At 39.3% G+C, this 21,675-nt stretch overlaps 1 protein-coding gene across 3 annotated transcripts in view; it reads left to right on the top strand.

The window, feature by feature from the left end:
- The window catches only part of Nbas (NBAS subunit of NRZ tethering complex), a 299,994-nt gene that overhangs the window by 26,008 nt on the left and 252,311 nt on the right, over positions 1-21,675 (top strand). For all 3 annotated transcript variants that reach the window (XM_055625644.1, XM_055625653.1, XM_055625635.1), the window contains exons 10-11: positions 12,470-12,608; positions 18,700-18,768. In XM_055625644.1, coding sequence (XP_055481619.1) covers positions 12,470-12,608; positions 18,700-18,768 — 208 coding nt within the window. The remainder of the gene's footprint in view (positions 1-12,469; positions 12,609-18,699; positions 18,769-21,675) is intronic.

Below are 21,675 nucleotides of genomic sequence, written 5' to 3'. Positions count from 1 at the left end.
GTGTATGTTGCACGAGTGTATCTTGCACCTAGGTACTCTTGTAGAGTGAAGGATTCATAGCTTAGTTGAAGTTTACCTTTTTTCTTTGGTAGTGTGCAGAGTACCCTGCAGTACAAAAAAACCCACTAGTCTAAAGGGTGAAGGCTCTAGGTAGGCACCAACTCCATATTCAGTGAGTTGTTTACGTGTTGTCTTCAGCAATAGAGCCTTACCATTAGTTTGTGGAGAGCCATGAAAATAGCCTTGACATTTGGTACTCTTGGTGGTGGGATTAATGTCAGATTGAATGTCTGTTTTGAAAGAATATCTCTGGGGTGGAACAGGTACAGCTCAAAGATACATGTGGGTGGTCCTGGGTTCATCCTTAGCACTGTAAAACCTAATAGCCAAACAAAAAAATTTATCCTATTTCTAGTTTTAATTTGCATTTCTTTGGCTACTAATGATGTTGAATAGCTCCTTGTATGTTAACTGGCTGTTCCTGTTTATTCAATGTGCAATGTTTATTGTAGGCTTTATTTATTAGCTATTTTGGTCCTGACATTTTATATAATTTGTATAATCTGCATATTAATTCTGGATGAATGAGATGTGTGGTGACTACTTCCCAAGATGGTACTTGCCTTTACAGTGTTTTCTTTCTTTTACCTTTTGTTTGTGAATGATGTTTGGATATAATTTCAAGTGTTAAGTAGTTCTAAAAAAATCCCTTTCTTTCCTTCTTTCCTCCCTCCTTCCCGCCATCCCTCCTTCCCTCCTTCCCTCCCTCCCTTCCTCCCTCTCTCCCTTCCTTCCTTCCTCCCTCCCTCCCTTACTTCCTTCCTTTCTTGTTTTTTTGGAAACCGGTTTCTTTGTGTCGCCTTGGCTATCTTGCTATCCTGGACTGGCCTTGTAGACCAGACTGGTCTTGAACTCACAGAGATCTACCTGCCTCTGCCTCCCAGAGTGCTGGAATTACAGGCATATGCCACTAGGCCAGGTTCAGATTCTTGTTTTCTGCAAGCAGACACTTCAACTATTAGTTGATTTTTGTTTCTAAGATTGAAGTAAAATGCTTACATTATTGTTTTTTGTTTCTAATTTCACATGGTATGTATTGACTTGTTTTTTGAGGTAGTGGTATTTATTTTTCTTACCCACTTGTGAGGTTTGTGCAATATTTTGCTGTTCTTTACTGCTCATATCATAATTTTGTGGGTGAACACTGTTGTGGTTATGTACCTGCTAGCTGTAGTTGCAACTAGAATGCTTACAGTTTTTTATTAGTATGTTTCCATTCTTATTTGCATTGATATTTCTTCTGTTTCTCTGGTAGACCTTATATAACTTACTGTATTCTACAGGCAACAAATAATGGACATGAAGTATGTGAAGAGCTGATAAGGCTACTGGAAAAAAAGTGATCAGAGATGGAGAGTAAGGTGCAGATGACAGTTTGAAGTGGTTCTCGACTTGTGGGTCCCGACCCCTTTGGGGGTTGAATGACCCTTTCATAGGGTTGCATATCAAATATCATGCATATCGGATATTTACATTAGGATTCATAACAGTAGCAAAGTTACAGTTACAAAGGAGCAATGAAAATAATTTTATGGTTGGGAGTTACCACAACATGAGAAACTATATTAAAGAGTCACAGCATTACAAAGGTTGAGAATCATTGGTTTAGACTGTCTAGCTCCTGAGATGGCTTGGCAGGCCAAGGTCCTTGTCATGAAACTTGAAGACTTGAATTCAGTCCTTGAGACTGATATGGTAGAAGGAGATAACCAGCTCTACAAATTGTCCTCGGACTTCTATACATGTGCTGTGGCATATTTACATACACACACACACCACACACACACAGATACACATAAAGTTAAAAAAAAAAAAAAGAGTGTGTAGATTATCCCCATTGAAAAAGTAACATCTCCTCAAAGATGGAAGGTGAGGGTAGTTGTTTTCGGATATCTAGGATATGAGGGTTCTATGCAGACAGAATAGCTCGCTCTGAGCTGGTCATGTCCTTGGTGTTGTCTAGGAATAGCTGGGAGGCCAATTTGAAAGAAGCCAGCTGACAAGAATATTGGTTATCTTAGGTCAAAGTGAGAATGCTGAATTGTGTAGAGCTTTGTAGGCCATATATGCTGACATGCATTCTTTTAACATTTACTCCCTGGTTAGTTAGAATTTCTTGTTAATTACTAACATAGGAATGGTGGCACATGCCTGTAATCCCAGCATATGAGGCACCCGAGGACATGTTTTTTTTTTTTTTTTTTAATTAAACTTTATTTTTTATAACTTATTCACATTACTTCTTGATTGTAGCCCCCTCCCTTATCTTTTCTTGGTCTTGCCTTCCTCCCTCTCCCCCCACTCCCGCTATCTCCCCAAGGGGATATTTTGTGATGAGAGTGGTCTATTTAATGAGTTGAAGAAAGCTAGGTGATTCTCAACTCAAGGAGGAGCTCCCCTTAATTCTACAGTCATGCAACTCCATAGCAGTCAGCTTGGAGATGGATGGCACTAATGTTTCTGCTTGAGAATTGCTGTCATACAGGGATGAATGCAGATATCCCACTGGGAATGATAAAACACCTGCTTTGCGGTTTATATTTTTACGGTGTGGTCTTTTTTTAAATGAAAGAAGGTAAAATATTTATCACGTTTTTGTTTGTTTTCTCTTTCTAGTAATATGAGCATGTGGCATTCATCATACACAAGGATTTTATAAGTGCTCAGTAAATCAACCGTAGAGTTGGGATAAATTGATAACACACAAACTCATAGTTTTTATGAAATTCATTGTGTTGTCTGGTGCTACAAGCCTTGTTCAAGAAGAGAAATTGAGGTGGTAAATTGTATAACATGAAACAGAAATTAATTGCGCAGCTTGGAAATAGCTCTAGGGGCATGCTTGGTTCTTTCCCCTCCGTCTCAGTCAGCCCAAGACGTGCACTTCGTCCTGCTTGAGCTTCAGACTCTTTCACACCCTCGCCCAGTGTCAGGTCCCTCCACTTAGTGTGCACGCCTGCCTTCCTTTTCGTTTCTTTCATCTGCCGGCTTCATTTCTGTTTGTATTGTGGTTCTGGCTGATAGCTGTCCCTTACCTCAGCTGCATTCTCAGAGGAAACAATATAGAACTTAATAGTTAACATTGTTTTTAAAGATGCATTTGTTGTATGTATATGAATATTTTGTCCAAATATTCATTAATGTGTGTGCCTAGTTCCCTCAGAGGCCAGAAGAGAGTCTCAGAGTCCACGGACCTGGAGTTACATATGGTTGAGCGCTATCATATAGGTGTTGAGATTTGACCCCAAGTCCTCTGCATGAACAGCAAGTGCTCCAGCTCTGATATTGAACTTTTTTATTTCATGGTGGGTGGAAAACTTGCTAAAGGAGTCTCTGGAGTGTTCCCTGAACTTCATGAGTCAGTCTTGGTGGTCATATGCCCACAAGTTAGGATGTTTAATATCACTTAATACAAGATGTGTATGTATTTGAAATGACATGACTACTGCTAAGTGTATAGTTTTTTTTTAGTCTTTATTCTTAATTTAATTGTAAATATTTACAAGCAAAATTTATTTCATTTGTTCCACTTTGAATTTTCATCAGGTCTTTGATAACTACACAATTACTGTTTATTATTAGCTACTTTAGACTATTTCTCAATAATGTTGAAAGGCTAAGAGAATGCCTCCTCTTTTGCAGGGACAAAGTGTCCTTTTGAAAGGATACTCATGCTCCCAATTCTTATGACACTGGCCAATAGTTTCAGTACAACTCAGTGATTTTATTAAATGGGTAAAATGTTCCAGCTACTATTAAATGTGGTTTGCTGCCTGTAACTGATCAAGATCCTTGTGTCATAATATATGACACACTGCAGTGAAGCTGTTTTTGTTAGTCTGTTTGTTTTTGCTGTCAGGAAATACTAAAGGCATGCTATCTTTGTTGTTGTTATGAAAAGAGGTTTATTTTGGCTTATAGTCCCTAAGGTGATCTGTGGGCATTATCTGGAGGATAACCTTCATGCTGGCAGAGAAACCTGTGGCTTTTCAGATCACCACCGGAGAGAGGACAGGGTGGGTTGGGTGATGGGAGGGTTGGGGTAAGGGAGGAAGACAGGAAGAGGGAAGAGAGCTTCCAGCCCCCATCTAGTCTCTCTACCACTAATCTCTCTACTAATCATGAAGGGTCCCGTAATTGCTTTATCTAGTATGAATCTTATAATAGCTACCATCTCTTAGTACTATAGTTAGGTTAATTTTGTTTTATCCTTCTAGTACTTCATAATGGAGATCAAATTTCAATACAGGGAACCAGAGCATTGAGGTTACACTCAAACCATATCCAAGCTGTATCAGTATTCTGTATAAATAATTGAATAAATGAGAAAGAACAAGAGGCCTTTTAGCTTTCATTTAAAACTTTATCTTTTAACACTCATGTTTCATACAGTCCATGGGAAGTAACTGAGTGATGAATAATGCAAGTCATAGCTGTGCAGAGGGAGATTTCAAGTATTTGGATGATTGAAAACATACCGTTCTTGACATGAACTTTGTTTTAAGCCAGATTTGAGACGTTTGCAGAGTAACAGCTAGGACATCAGGCTGCCTTTAAGTGGATGGCTCTCAGCTGGGGGGAACTGCAGTGCTGAAGAGCAGTTAGGTCAAGGCAGTCTTTTGGCAGGCGGTGCAGATGGAAGAGGACACAGTCTTTAGGGTAGTAGAGACTAATTTCAAGTAGCGGAATGCTGAACGCTGAAGACCTATGCTTTCTGAATGCTGATTTCGTTATCCCAGGTGGGTTTTTGTTTGCTTTTTCCCTTAATCAACATCATCCATATTTTGAATACACAAGTCACTACACTGGAGGGATACTGTAAGTATTCCAAAGAAGTAGCTAGTCCTTAGTGTGGGGTGGGGTGTGGGGTAAAAGGTTTCCTGTGTGCATGTACCTGCAGGTGACACAGTGCTAACTTCCTAGTACAACATGGTGGAAAACAGCGCTGGGACAAGCTGATGATGAAGGATTGCTCCTGGGAAAGGAAGAGCTCTTCAGCTAGGGCCTTTGCTGTATTGGACCTTTGATGATAGAGGGACTCACACACTGACAGGATTAGTGCAGTATTGTGCACAACAGAGGAATGTCAGTAACTGAGTGGATGCTGCACTCAGTTTCTGAGTCCACAAGCACAAGTTGGCTTCTTGTGAGGTGTGCACGGATATTGTCTTTAGACAGAGTGTTAGGGGTGAGCATTTCTCGAAGTGAGGCTTGCTGATGTTTGCAGACTGCAGTTTGGTCCTATAGGCACTGGGAAGTGGGGAACCATGACTCCTATCAACGATGCGTTTTTGTTGTTCTGCAGGCTGGCAGAGCTGGTCTTTAGCAGTCTCCAGCCGGACACCTACCTGTTAAGTAGGATACAACTTGTTTATTTCTTTCTTTATTTTTGTGCTGAGGAGCAGAGTGTAATTGATAATTTCATCATGATGGTAAGTTTTTGGCAGTGATAGCTTGACCTTGGCCTTTGAAAACAACAGTGGAGTCAGCATGGTACTCCCCTGTCATCTCCTGCTATTTGACAAGTAGTGTTTGTGCTAGTGCTACAGCCCTGGAGGCTGATGCTGTCCCCACCTCTCAGGCGTGCTCTGGTGCTCATTCTTTTTAAAATTCCTTCCTTTCTTTTTTGTCTTGTCTTTTTTCTCCCTCAGTGTTTGGATTTAACTTGGTATCATTTTTTTTTTTTTTAATGCCTAGATTTCAGTAATGCAGTAATGTTGAGAAAGATTTTTGTGCTTTGATTATATTTTCTTTAGTGGATATAAGATCCACTTGTAATCCCTCTTTATTTTTTTTCTTCTTATATTCTGAACAAAACTGCCTGCTGTTCATTTTTGGAAGTGATTTCTGCCTTATTTTTGGTTTATTTCATAGGAATTTAACTCAGTTTTATGTGAGAGAAATAATGGCTGCATATATATGTTTATACATATGCATATATGAAGTATTATGTTATGTACTTCTTCATCCTGTCCTTATTTTGACAAGTCTGGTATTAAGCCTTAATTTAATTTTTTCCCTCTCTTTTCCGGTTCTGGATATTGCCCCATAGCTCCTGCGTGGTCCACAAGTGCTCCACCATTGAGCTGAGCACACCCAATTCTTTAAGTGTTTTAAAATTTTTGGTCATGACATATCTTTTTCTTTCTTTGTTTCATTTTTGTTTGCTTTAAGCACTCTGGTCATTGCATAGAACACCTGGAATTGGTTATTTCCAACATTTTTTGTTTGTTTGATGGGCCAGAAGGGATTTTGCACCACTAGGTGGCAGATTCTTCCAACAATTACTATATTTAAGACCCTTAATAAACCATTTCTAATTCTTGAAATGCTTTTACAATGTGACTCTCAGGTTTATCAGTGGGGTGTGTGTGTGTGTGTGTGTGTGTGTGTGTGTGTGTGTTATGGTATATATGTGTTTCCCTACCGGTCACCTTATTTTTATCTTCTGGCACCTGTGTTCCTGCTTTGACTTTCAGAGTCTAGAGCATCAGAGCTGGATCAGCTTTCATCCGTCATTGGTTAAACTCTTCATTTTTCTGGTGGGAGAGCTGAAGCTTAGAGAGGTTAAGCCAAGGACAAAGACTATGTCTTATCTTTGTGCAGCTGCAGTTCCTCCCACTTACTACCTAGATAGATGTTTCTTGAGTGAAGCGCCCTGAGTAAAGGTGTAAGGAATAAAAGATGAAATGGATATCCCCCCAGGTGGCTCCGTGCTAGAGTTGATTAACGGTTGCAGGTTGCAGTGGATTGTGCTAAGTGCACAAGGAACTGAGCATGATTCAATATTTGTGATGCTAACACCCACCTGCGCTTCTTCTCCTGTTCCTTGTTTGCTTTGTAGAGGCTGCAGGTGCTCACTGTGTTTCTGACAGTTTTCTATACACTGTTAAAGCTTCATCTGTGCCTCTGAGCAGCATGCTCCCTTGGCTTGAGTGCTGTTACTTAACACTCTTGCCTGTCTAGGAACATTTCAAAGGCTGCTTCCTTGGGAAGTCCTGGCTGACATCTTCCTCCATGCTCTTAATGTCCCCAGGATGCTGTTTTGTACTGAGCTCTAAGTTGCTGCCAAGGTTCTGTGCAGTAGTAGTCACTGGTTACTAATGGTTACTAATAATTTCATCTGCACCGGATTGGGTCCATGCTCATTTCTCTGTAAGAGTATGTTTCAAAGGCTGTGGACATAAGGGATGTACAGACAGTACAAGCTTGCTAAGCAGGCTATGTACATGACACTCATTAACTGCGAATGGGAGAGTTGAGGTACTCATCGATGTCAAGAGGGTTAGAAATGGTCATTTCTGACATTTCTTCAATTGCTTACTGAATATTTTGTGTGCAATATTAATGAGAAAAGCATGTCTATAGAGTATATGCTTTTCTGCAAACGTTTTGAGCTTTATGCCTAACTCCCCAGACTATGAAAATTCCTGCTAATTCCTACAGAATTTCACATAGAAGATTATTAGGACAGAGTCTTTCTTTCCCTTTTGTTTTTGTGAAGGCAAAGTAGTTTTGATTATGAGTGCGGTGACCCTGCCATGTCTGGAAAGCACTGTTTTGTAGCATCCTTCACTACTTCATTCAGGCTTTCTGCTTCCTTTCCCATGATGATCCCTGAGCCTTGGGGAGAGGAGTGTGGTATAGATTTTTCAGCTAAGGCCGAACACACTGTAGTCTCTTATTTTTTTTTTTTTTTCACTTTGACCAATTGTGAATCTCTGTCTTAATTATTAGCTTGACTAATGAAGTTTGAGAGTTGCACTAGTATATGAGTGTAAAGATAAGTATTTAGGATCAGTTTAATACTCTGTCCTTTGAGCTGAATAATAGCCGATCACTCTCTCCTACAGCTTATGGCATGCTTTCTTGGCTGAGTGGACAGTATTGGCTATGAGTTCCTCACAGCAGCTGTGACTGGATGTACACGACGTAGTCAGCCATAAGTACAGAATAGATGAGGGAAGGGCTCATAATGTCCTGCCCATAGCTTAAGAGCTATTGGCAAGTGATGGCTACCGGGGGAAGGAGAATCAGTTTAATTTGGAAGTGGGCCATGACAGGCTGTCTATGTTCCAGTGGGTGGCCCTTTACCCATGCACATACAGTATTACTGCTCAGTGGGTTCAATAAAAAGAGTACATGAATTTGTGATGGACAAGTGATGAGGGTATGGGAAGAGTTGGAGACGAATGAGGGTGGATTTGTTTAAAACACTTTGTGTTTGTGTATAAAATTCTCAAACAGTGAAAAATCAAACAAACAAAAGACATAAAAAAATAAATGTACTTAAGACAAAGTAAGGAAAAAAGTATGTGTTTTAGAGAGTCTTATTTAGAATTAAAAATTAACCTTATATTTTTATATAATTAAAAACCACAAATGTATTTATATGGTAAAATGATTGTCATATGACAATATTAAGTGTGATTTTTGAACTTAAACCCTCAGCCCATCACCCTCTGCCTATGCTTTGCATCTGAGTAGTCCTGATGAAGGACCTTAATGAAACATAAAGTGGCATTAGTACTATAAATTATTTTCTACCATATTGCCTGTTTGTAGACTTAATTTCTATAAAAATCTAACAGCTATTTTAGAGGTAAGTCAAAATGCTTAAGCTATAACCATTAATTTCCCTCAGTTTCCTATATTTAACCCTTCAAGAGGCAGCTTTCATTATTTTATTTAACTTTTAAAAAGTTTATTTTATGTGTATGTGTTTGTGTGTGCCTTATCTGCATCTGTAGCATATGTGACATGTGCATACAGTGTCCATGGAGGCCAGAAGAGGGTGGTGGATCCTTTTAGCTTGGAGTTGTGAACTGCCATGTGGGTCCTGGGAATTGAACCAGGGTCCTCAGGAAGAACAGCCAGTGCTCTGAGCCAGCCTAGCTTTCATGATTTTAGTGTGTGAGCTTTTATTATATTAAAAAATATTTTCTCACTTTATATCGTAAATGCAGCCACACTAATAAAGGTGATAGTTTCATGTCTATAAACATTCTCACCATCCCTAAACGTTTGCATTGTAAGTATAATCTCACCAGTTCATAGCACTTGCTATGTTCCTAAACCTTTGAGGAGAAAGGTCTTAGGGTTTCTCTTGATGCAACAAAACGCTATGACCAAAAAGCAAATTGGAAGGAAAGGGTTTATTTGGCTTACACTTCTTCATTGCTGTTCACCACTGAAGGAAGTGAGGACAGGAACTCAAGCAGGGCAGGAACTTGGAGGCAGGAGCTGATGCAGAAGCTTTGGAGGGGTGCTGCTTACTGACTTGTGTAGCTGGCGTTTTCTACTGTGTGGGTTCCTTTCTTTCACCCTTTCCCATCCTGATTCTTGTACTCTTTCATCCCTCTAACACTAGATGTGAGAGAAAAAAAAAGATACAGGGGAAAGGAGGCAATGTTATGTTAGACCACTTCCTGCTGATTAGGGCCATTGATTTCCTTGGCACAAGTTTGATCTTCGATGTCAGGATATCTGATTTCTTCTTCCTTGCACATGACTATTTAACAACCCACAACTAACATCATCCAACCACTAATCAGCAAACCCACCCATCACGGCTGTAGCGTTTGTATATCCTCTGAAAAGTTTGCAGAATTCCAAATGTCACACACTTGTAGAACCATGCCCCTGCTAGAGTATGAGGCAAATCATAGTTAGCTGCTGTGAAGCAGCCCCATACCCACACCTGGGATTAAGACAAAAACATATTCTTATGATATTTCTGTGTTTTTTAAGGAAAAAAAAAATCTTACTACAGGCTTGCTTCTCATGACTTGTTCAGCCTGCTCTCTTACAGAACCCAGAACCAGCAGCCCAGGGGTGGAACTATCACAGTGGGCTGGGCCCTCTTCCATTGATCACTAATTGAGAAAATGCCCTACAGCTGGTTATCATGGAGGTGTTTCCTCAACTGAGGCTCATTTCCTCAATCTGAGGCTAGTCTTTTTCTCTGATACTAGCTTGTATCAAGTTAACGCAAAACCAGCCAGTAGAGGAGGGTTGGTATACATCTGTACACTTGGTCTTTGGATTTCTTTTATGTCCTTCCATTGCTTATTTATTCTTTGTCCGTTTTTTTTCCCCCTTTGGGTTGGTGGCAGATCTTTATCAGTTCTTTATACTGAATTTTATATGCTGTAAACTTCTCCCATTTATGATTTTTTATTAATACAAGTTTTAAATTTCAAGTCAAATATTCCTTCACACACACAGACATACACAATACATACATACATGATGATACACACATGCATATAATATGTATTTTTCTCCTTTTTTTCTCTCTCTTAGAACTTACTGTGCAGCCCAGGCTGCCCTCAAACTTACCATCCTCCTGCCTCAGCCTCCCAAATGTTGCTCTTCCAGGAATGCATCACCACCCTTGTCTAGGGAGGATGTCTCAATGACATAAAGGCAGAAAATTACTTCCAAGTTAAGATGCAGAAACCCCAGGTTGGCAGGGTGGACTGTTCCATATGGATTGAGTTTGTGCACCTTCCATGTGCACTGTATGTTTGACTTTAGTTTTATTAATTTGGTGTGTTCAGTTCTATAACAAATCCTGCTAGGATTTCCTTTGAAAGCACATGAACTGTCTGCATTAATTTAAGAGGAATTTGTGTCTTTAGCATGTTGATAGTCTAACAGAGAACATGACCTCTTGCTTTCTTCATTCAAGTTTCTCCCGTCCCCTCCCATGCCCTCCCATCCCCTACCCTCCCATCCCCTCCCATCCCCTACCCTCCCGTCCCCTCCCCTGGACATATATCTATACTGGTCTCAAAGGTGAAATATTGAGTGGTCATCATGTGATGTCAAGTGCTGTTGATATTTATAATTTTATGATGTGTAATTATAAAATTAAATGTGATTCCATGCCTATAACCTAGCATGTGTGAGGCAGGGCAGGAGGATTGTGAATTTGAGGTCAGCCTTGGCTATATAGTAAGACTGTATCTCGAAAGAAAAGGGAAAATATGACTAATATGGTTATAATTCAATTGTTTCATATATCAGGTTTAAGGAACCATATGAAGTGCTTCTTTTATTAATAAAAAGGAAGAAAGGAAAAAGAAAGGAAAGAAAAAGAAAGAAAGAAGGAAAAAGCCCAAAACCAAAAAACTGGAACATTTCAAGTTGTATGTTTCCTGTGAATATAGCCTAGAAAAAAAAGAGTCGTATGTGTGATAAAAAGTACACTCTCTTAACAAGCTGGGAGCTTCGTGGGGACAGGGGCTCTGTTGGTTTTTATGTAAAGGTTTTGACAGTGTCCTGCCACTTGAAAGAATGTAGATGGTGTGGGTACAGCACCATGTGAGCAAGCCTCTGCAGGGAACTCTACACTCTTTTAGATAGTGGCAGGGAAACTCTTCATCATTATCATCATTATTAATTTAATCATTAAGCAGTGCATGGATTCCTTTTATTATTTCTGTTGTCTGTTCTGTTGTTACTGACAGTGGGTGTTTTCCTGTTAATGTATCAAAACTTTATCTTTAGTTTTTATTATTTACTTACTAATTATTATTCATGTGTGTGTATTTTCATGTGCAAATGCATATGTGTGCCATGGCATGTCTGTGAAGGTCAGGGACAACTTTGTGGGGTCACTTCTCTTCTACCTTTACCTAGGTTCTGGCTACCAAACTTAATCTAGGCTTGTGTGGCAAGTGCGTTAACCCATTGATTATCTTCCTGGCCCTGCCTTGACCCCACTCTCCTTAAATAGAAATGATTGTGAGGTCTCTTATACAAGATCCTGCCAGATGTGTGGAACCTGATTTAACTTACAGAAAATGATTGCTTGGCTTCCACTATTAGCCAGCTTAGTTTTGCAGTGGCTGCATAGTGATATCTTTTGCTCTCCATTGTTTGGTAGGCTCTTTGCCCTCTTAGTAACTGGCCTGTAACTTGCTAATGGAGCATGGCAGACAGATGCGAGCCATTAATCACTTGCTCTTCACCTCGTCTTACCTCTGAGGAGTTATGGCCATATGTCTTTTCCTATTGAGCATACCCAGCTGCTGCCATGTCTTTGCTTATGCCACATTGCACCTGGCATGGTATTGGTACTTTTGCATGTGTATCTGGATGACGCTGTCTGACTGTTGTGAATGCTTGTTAGGATTGATAAAGCCAGTGACTGCAAACTGCAAATGCAAATTCAAGACATTCTTCATTTCTAAATTTCTGTAGGAGTTTAGGTGCCTGAATATTTATCCTTTAGTTTTCCACCAGTGAAGGTGAAGTTCTAATTGAGAAACCATTAGGTTTCCTTTATAGATATAATGACAGCCACTTTAGCTTTCTGTGTAAAGGTGGCTGTTTCTGTATTTGTTTTCTTGTTATCTTGTTCACATTTGTAATTTATTAATTCTGTTCTTGTCATTTTTAGACTTTTACTGGTTGGTGGATGTGAAACTGCTGAACTGGGCATTTCCAAAGCTTCTAGCTGTGGCCTTTCTGCATGGAGAGTCCTTTCAGGTTCACCATATTATAAGCAAGTTACAAATGGTGGAGACAGGGTCACCGAGGTATGCATTGGTATAATTTGCTCAACTACTTTCTAATTGGTCTGAGACAAATCTTACTTCTGTAAGATGTAACCAGAAAAGTGTTTCTCAAAAAAGGGAAATTAAGCAGTGGTGCTATGATTTTAGTATTTTACTACATATGAAATATAGTAAAGTATACTGAACTTAACTTTGCTTCCCTTTTAGTAGTTGTATCGTCAGATATTAGAACAACCTTGGTCTGTGAGGTGGTCCAGCAGTTACATGTGTTTGCCTTGCAAGCCTGGCATCCTAGGGAGTCACACCCAGAGCCCTTTTAAAGGTGGATGGTGAGAACTGATGACACAGAGTTATCCTCTCACCTCTTCTTGTACACGCTGGCTCACACACACTGGTGTGTACTCATGTACAAATGCATACACACAAATAATATACAAAAATGAAAAAGAAAAAAAAAGAAAACAACCTAGCCTAGCTATTGTCTTATTACTTGTATTTTCTCATTTAGACATTAACATGTAACAAGCTGTTTTTGTGCAAGTTGTCACAGATGGTCTCAGCCCACTTCCTTAACTGCCATAGCACACATACTTCCGTGTTTATGTGGGCTGTTTATCTACCTCTGTCTTCATTCTTTATCATATATTGTGCCTCTGTTTTTAGCTTTTTTACCACTGACATAAATAACTAAGTTTATTTTGGCTAGTAGGTGCAGATATTTCAGCTGATGGTGTGGCTTGGTTCTGCTATGGCATCATAGCTCATGATGGGGTCAGATGATGTAAAAGAAAACATGAACTTATTATGATCTACCTTATTATGAGGTCTGCCAGGGTCTCCATGTCTCTTCAGGGTGGTGTGCTTCCAGTGGTCTAACCTCTTAATATCCTCCAAAACCGCTTTCTAGAGCTTATTACACCTCCCAATAGCACCACTGCTGATAACTATCCTTTTGGATCCCAGGGGCCTTCCAGATCCAAAGCATAGCACTGTGTTAGTCTATAGCATTAGTGTGGGCTAGGCTGTGTGTGAAAAAGCAGTCACACAAGCATATGGGAAGACCTACAATGTCTGTGGCTTGCCACATCAAAATTCTTGTCCAACTCTGCTGCTGATGTTGTGTCTTCTCTAGGCAACTTTTTGTAATCTTGATGAAAGAGTCCATGGGAGATGACTTCTTGAGGCCTCACTGTCTCAATTGCTGACTTAGGAAGGGCAGAGAGGAATTAAAGGTAGAAATTTCACAGACTTATCCCAGAAAGTGACATTGTTTTTGTTCATTTATCAAACTAACCACATGAACCTTCCTAGCTCGAAAGAAGATTGGAAATAGTTTTCTGTGTGTCCAGAAATCTGAAATCAGTTATGTGCTGGTGAATGCTAATTATGCCTATTACATTGGCCATATTGTACTAATATGTGGCTTGGTTCTTTGGGTAAATTGTATAAAACTACCACTTGATCAAGGTTATGTACCCGGTACTTAGTATACGGCTGTTATGTAGTGAGTAGGTGCATATGCTTAAAATGAGAGGTGAAACAAGAAAACTAAAGCACAATATAAGGGAATATATTAGGCTGCTCATTTTTTGTAGTGTTTTTTGGCTTGTTATTTTTCTAAAAATATATTGATCTAAAAGTAATCTTCTAAAGTGGTGAATGGCTTGGTGTTGAAAAGATTCCCAAGGAAGTGCTTTTGAAAAGAAATCTTGGGCAGTTATAGTAGTCTTCCATTATTATTATTAGGATTGACCTACATTGAAATACGTAATTGTGATTTAATCCAGCAAAATAATACTTTTTAGAATGATGCCAATTTACTGTTTTGTGTGGCACCAAACCTTAAATCAGCTGATATTTGCAAACTCACATTTCAGAGGACTGTTTTTTCTTCTCCTTATGATCCATCTACCTGCTTTCCCACTGGGCTATTTTATCTCCAGAACCTAGAGAGAAGGCAGTTTATACTATTAGCTCCTTTTTTCAGCCCTGGAGTGTAACACATGGATCCTAACAACTGAAGACAGGAGGATAGGGTTTGGGTTCCTTATAACACCCCCGTGTTAGATTATCACCATATCTGATCTATGACAATATGACTGTTACTCTTCTCTGCCCCAGACAAGAGTGAGGTAGATTCATTGTACAAGGTAGGTATTTCATTTCTTGTTTGTAGGAATGGACACATTATTAATTATTTGTAGGAATTTATTAGTTGTGTTTTTCTTTGGATTTTGTAACTTTTAATTTTATATGACTTAAATTAAGCAGATCTTGGAACAATCTTATCATTCATATTTGCCTAAAACAAGTATGACACTTGTAGCTTATTTTCAGATGGTTCAATTGAAATAAAATTTTAAAGAAGCATTTGCAGATACAGAAAAGCTAACATATGGCACAGTGTAAGTAACTGGTCAGCTCAAGTGAGCAATGTAGAGTTTTATCACATGATCCCTTTGTCTTTTCTGTAGCTTTTGTCCAATAAATATGAGAAAAGGGAAGTATGTGAGTGTGGAGGATATAAGGAAAGAACTAGTGGGATAGCAGCATTGACAGTGTCCACCCCAAGAGGCTCTGCAGAGGACCTCTCTGAGTGCTGCCACACAGCAGCAGACCTTTCTCCTGGGCTCTTTTGGGTTCTCGTGGGCTTCTGCTTGGCTTCTTTCTGAGCACAGTACTGGAAAGCACTCTGCTGTGTACAGCCCTTCTGTCTCAAGCCCAAGGGGCTTTGATATTTGCTTCTCTTAGGAGAAAATTGCTTGCTACTGACAAAGTAAGTGAGGAAAAATACTGAATAGCAGATTGAATGCCCTGCCTTATGACTGACTTCTCGAAATGCTACAAATGCATTTTGATTCCATTAGTAGTTTTTAAATGTGTCTTGCAGCCAGTCTTACAATCCTTCTATGTAGGCTTTCCCACCTCAGATTAATTTGAAGTTGTAATGTTTGTCTCTTTGATCAGGGGCTGGAAGCTGCGCTTAGAGCTTCCTCTCTCAGTGCTTGCTGAAGGTTTCTGATGTGATGATTGGAAAATTCTGATCACATGTGTATTCCAGTCTACCACAGGCTGGCAGGTTTTAAAAGAGACAATGCAAAATTCAGTATATGCTTTTGATCATGTTACCAGATGAATGCTAGTGTCCTATATGTGACATGGTTTTACTTATTCATTGCTAAACATTGAATTATTGCTTCAAGTATTAGCAATATGAAAATACCAAGGTAGCCATCTCCACAAATGAGTACAGTAAGCTATAACTTTGCCCAGTTTCAATGAACAGAGAATAGGTATGGGCATTGGAGTCAGAAATCTGATACTGAAATTCCAGCCCCTTTCTTGCCACTTGTGTATTCAGGCCTTTCCCAGGATCCAATGAGGCAATCTGTGTGAAGATGATAAAACTCTTAAGATAATATACATGGTAATTATTGTTGTCTCCTTGGAGTTTTAAGATCAAAATTTAGAGAAATGTAAAAATGAACACAAGTCTGCTGTGTGTGGACCTTCTTTTGTTGCTGCTGCCCAGCACTGTGCCAGTGTGCAGATCTTCACTTGTGGCTGCCCAGCACTGTGCCAGTGTGCCTGGTCTTTGTCTCTTGCTACTGCTGGCCAGCACTGTCCCTTGTGTCTTTCCCATTTCCCCTCCTGCTTGTTTTCCTTTCCATTTTTTTCACAGTGTCTCACACATGTCTCATCCTCCTGCCTCATTCTCCCAGGCATTGAGATTACAGACATGCTAATATTCTTTGCCGTTAAATATTTCATTATTACCTTTCTTTGCATTTTTGGGTCAGTTTTTATTTTTAGTTACTGAGTTTTAAATTTAAGGCAATTATAAAAAGTTTTCTATGTCCTTAAATTTTTGTTTAAGTGTGTTAAGTTCTACTTAAAGCATTATTTTTAGTTTACTTACGTTTCTTGGTTGTTTTCCCAGGAATAATGTACCCTTATTTACATTTGTGAATTTTTGCGTTTTGATTTTCTTTTCTTTTAACTTTATAGAATTTGTTGATTTTAGTGTGGGTCTTCTGATTTTCTACAAGGTATTTATGAGCCTTTCTTTTGTTCAGTGTAATGATATTGGAATGTTCTCCAAGATTCTGAGCCTAGTGGTCCCATTTTGTCAGCACAGTGAAACTCAGGTGCTCAAGGGGTGGCTGTTGATGGCAAGGGCTCTAGCTCTGTTGACAGGGCTCACCACTTACCTCACAGCACCCTGCATTTCCTTCTTGTCTTAATCCATCCTTAGCACCACTGCTGGCAAATACACTTCATTCCCTTAACGTTGTTTTTCCTCAGAAGCTGTATGTTTGTGAAATTGCTCCTTGAAAGCACAGTGAAGCTTCTGTCCTTTCCCTGCAGCCATTGTCTTGTTGACATGGATGCTCTTTCAGTGATTTCAAACTTTAGACCTGATATTTCTGGATTATATTTAGATGGGCCTTCAGCTTCTTAGCTATCTTCCCTTGGCTGTCCTCCTTGGGTGCTACAGTACATTTCCCATTGCCTTTGCTCATCACCAAGCAGGAACAATGGACACAACACACTGCAGTCAATAATTTTTCTCCTTTTATGTAAAGTTATTTTGAAAGTTATTATAATAACAATTATTATGGTTATTAGTATCTATTTGCAAGCTAAACTAAATGTGTGGTTCTCATTTATATTGTTTTCTTTTTCTGGTACTCTGTTGTTCTTTAAGGAGATATTGGGAGATTTTAGATAGGCCATCCCTGATATTCTAAGTCCTTCAGGAGCTCTGGTAGCGTAATTTCTAATGTTACTGCACAGTGAGCCCTTTTGCTCTTGGATGTATTTATACATACACATATATGTGTGTGTCTGTAAGTTTATATGCACCATATGTGAACATATCCATACCGTGGAGGCCAAAAGAGGGCATTATAACTCCTGGAACTGGAGTGACAAGTGGATTATGAACCACTGTGTGGATGCTGTGAACGGAAGCTGGGTCCTCTGCAATAGCAATAAATACTCTTTAGCTACTGATGCATTTCTCCCTCTCCTTTGCTTTGAGACAGGCTGTCCTTCTTAGCTTAGACTGTCATGGTAATTAATTAAGTAGTGTAGGATGGACTCAAACTCACAATAGTCCTGTGTATTCCTCATTATTATAGGTATGTGCCACCGAATTTAGCTTCCATTTTGTTTATTGCAATATTGGAGTAAAATTCATACAGTAAAAATCAGTTATTTTAAAGTGTACAGTTTAGTGACCTGGGAAAGAATTGCTAGGTCATATGATAATTCTGTTTTAGTTTTGAAGATCTACCAAATGTTTCCACAGTGACTGTATTATAATTCCTAAATCAGAACATGATGGCTCAAAATTCTTGACAGTTTCAATAACACCCTTTCCCTTTCAAAAATTATACTCATCTCTTTTCTTGTTTTAAGTATTGGTTTCTAAATGTTATTTTTCCCTTTGTATCCTGAAGAATAGGTTCAGTTCCAAATGAATGAAGTCTCTATAGGAACTTTTAAATTTTTTCCTATTGATAGTAAGATAAGTGTCAACCTTAGCCTCATCTGAGAACATGCTATGATTCTAGTTTGCCTAAGCTGGGTTAGACCTGTCATTTGTCTACTGAAGAAAGTGTTTGGCTTTATCTTGTGAGCTCTTATCACTTTTTAGACCTTCCACTCTCCGCCCCTCACTCCCCGCCATTGCCACATCTGAATATCAGCAAGCCCTTCGCCTCTTGTCGATTTTACTTATTTCTTTATTTTGTTTTTGAGACATGGTCTCAAAGAGATCTACCTCCCTCTGCCTCCTGAGTGCTGGGATTAAAGACTATCTATTTATTATTTGTTAAGCTAATTTAATACTGGGATGCTTGGATCTTGGTAACTATGCTGAAACTACACTCAACTTTCTATTACTTTCTATGTAGTAAGAGGTCGTGTCTCACTCATTTAATAGTTATTTTCTTTACCGAGTTGCATCCTCAGCTCCACTGGTGGTTTCCTTAACTTTTATTAAAAATACATGATTTTTTGTGCTTTTTATTCCATGATAAAAGTATTTTAGATAATGAAAAAACATTTCATTAATTTTTCTTTATATGATGTATCTTAATTTTAGGTGCCAAAGACACTGGGATTATTAAAGCTGTTAAGTGTCAAGTTTTATACTCGTCAGGGACAAGAACAGGTAAGGTGAATTTGCTTAACTTCTTTTCTCAAACTCTTTCAGCAGAGTTCTTTCAAGGTTAAAGTTGAATGAAGCTTGGATTAGTCAGGCCTTTCATCACTGTAACCAAATATATGACACACAAGAGGGGCAGACCAGCTCATAGATTCACAAGTTTGAATCCATCAGTGTGAAGGGAACTGGTGGAATATGACTGTGGGGCAGCCAGGAGACAGGGGAGTAGCTCACCCCATGGTGGAGAAGGGGCAGAGTGGTTTTAGTGTCAGAAAGAGGTGCAGCGTGCTTCCTCCTGCCAGACCCACATTCCACAGTTCCGTTCCTCTTCCTGGCATGTAATTCTGAAATTGAATTTGTCTATAGAGTAGATCATTTAAGAAGTTGGAGCCCCTGTTAGCTAGTATTGTCCTCGAACTGTATGCTTCTCTGCCTGATCAAGTGGACAATCAAGGGAACCTTCATAAACCTTGAACGATTTCTAGATCTTCACCTTGGTATATGTAATAGTAGTAATTCTTAGAGCCATTTACTGAAAATTTGTGGCTTTTAGTAGATATTAATCTTAAACAACAACAACAACAACAACAAATAAAACCAGAGAATATATCTGGTTTTCTTGGAGGGTAGATGTAGAGTGAAGAAATCATTTTCCTAGATGCAGTCTGTCTATACCGATTTCTTCTGTAATCATGTGAAGGTTTTATTTTGATGCATAGAGATCTTTGTGAGTCATAAAATTAAGAACTTTCTTCTTAGGTGTGAGGTTACTCATGGCCCAGTAGGAAATGAGCCATTTGATCTGTGTTGGTAGAAGAATTATGGCTGCAGGACATAGGCCTTGGCAGTGCCAATGAATATAGGTGTTGACTCTTATAGGAGGCTCCATCTGCATGGGACATCACAACATACTCTTCTCTGGGGAAGAGTCAAATGTCCTTATTTCTCTACTTCCTCAGTTTCATATTAAACCATCAGGAAGAATGTAATGACAGTCCTGTTGCTACGGTAGTATCCAACATATTTTATGTTCTAATTATTTCTTTGCTATTGGCTTCAGCACAATCATATATTCTGGATAGAGTGGCCATTCTGTCTGTGGATTTGAGTGGTAACAGTGCCCCTGTGACTAAGGCCTTTCCTCTTTAATCCTCTGCATATTTATGCGGTTTTCTAGTTATTTCCTGGGGCTGTCTTCAGTTTGCAGACAAAGAAGCACATGTAAGACTAAATGACTTGGCTTCTGTCTTGAGGTTTGTTTTTCCTAACGCGCTGTGTAGCCTGTGTTGGTGCTTGTAGCCATGCTAATGGTCAGGGCTGCTGCTTTCCTTTTTCCTCTGTATTCTCCATGAGTTCTGTACCTTTTACAGGGTTCTTTTGTTGTTGCTGAAGTCCTGCTGACTATACATAGTAGAGTGTAGACCTTTAGGATACTAAAGTAGTGTGTACTATGTCCGTCATCGGTGCTGAAAATTGAACTGGGTAATGTGCAGGGTATATCCTTAGAGCCCACAGTGTGATGGGGAAGACCCAGAGGCAAGGTGAGGCAGGGCATTAGCACGCAGTACTCCCAACTGAGGTACAGCCTAGGGAGCGTCTAGCCCTTTGGGCAAGGAAGTTCCCAGGCAGGAGGGGAGGCTGGGTGCTCAGGTCTCTGGGTCAAGTGTGCACAGTTATGAAGAGTGGCAGTGGTGGCATTTGAACACCGTTTGTTTCAGTAGCTAGAGAATCCACAGGCACTTGATTTTAGCTTTCCACATTATTTCCATGTCCTTATATTTAGGATAGTATAGTTATTTGGAATAAGATTTGGAATTTGATCTATCTAGGAGCAGTATTTGGAATAAGACCTAACTAGGTCTTATTGATTGATATTTTGATTATTTTCTGGGCTGTCTGGCTTCCAGCTGATTTGATTTCTCAGAAAGAGATGTGGGTTTCTATGGTTAGTATGAGAAGACCATTTCTCTTTATGGTCATGCCACCTCGGAACCCCAGTCATGTGTTATTTCAGTCCGTGCTATTGTTTATTCTCATCAGGTGAAACTCACTCTTTTTCATTTTGTCCAGATCCTCTGTGAGTGAGCAAAGCAGAGAGAAGCAAGCAATTAATTTCATTGTATTTTGATCCTGCATTGTGACATACTGTTCCCAAATCCTTAACTTATCTGGGCTTTGCAAAAAACACATTTTGAATTTAATATTCTAAACCCAGTGCTTTCTAGAAAATATCTGAATGTTATGTGTGTTATCTTCTTACCTAGACATTTCTATTTGTGGCCTGTCGATGTTTAGTCTTGTAATTTCAGAGCTGTTGGGCCTCAGGGAGAACCTAAGAATTTCTTCCTATCATGAACACAGTCTAACTAGCAGATAATTTCACATGATCTCACAGGACCCTCTGTGATGGGCATGATAATGTCTGTTTTCTTGATGAAGAAGTTAAAGCCTCAAGGCAAGTGCCCTGTCCAGTAAACTTAGCCAGACCTGACAAGTTCAAGTTTGTTCTTGCAAGAGTTTTGATAGGTGCTATTTTCTACTCTCTGGCTGTGGAGGAAACCCTTCTGGACAATGGAAGAAATAGAAAGCAAGGTCTGTTGTACTCAAGAGGAGGAAAGACCACAAGTTATATTGTGTTCTGGAAGAATGACCCACTTTATCCCTTAACTTTGACAGTAGTCATATCATCTTTTAAGATAAGATGTATTCTGAGGCAGGATTGTTAAGCCCTATCTTAGGCTACAGAGTAAGACTGTCTCAAAAATGGAAAATAAACAAAACCTTTCTTATAGCTATTAATTATTTAAAATGATCTTCCTTTTTTTTGTGTAACCATACAGCTGGTATTTGGTTAATTTATTTTTCTGTGTGTTTACTTGTTGCACATTAAAGCGGTGACTGTCATATTATAGA

Source organism: Psammomys obesus, unplaced genomic scaffold (genome assembly GCF_907164565.1).
Source record: "Psammomys obesus unplaced genomic scaffold, mPsaObe1.curated_primary_1811, whole genome shotgun sequence".
In the NCBI taxonomy this organism is placed as follows: Eukaryota; Metazoa; Chordata; class Mammalia; order Rodentia; family Muridae; genus Psammomys; species Psammomys obesus.
Note: the sequence above shows the minus strand (reverse complement) of the source record. Positions and strands in the feature narration are given on the sequence as shown.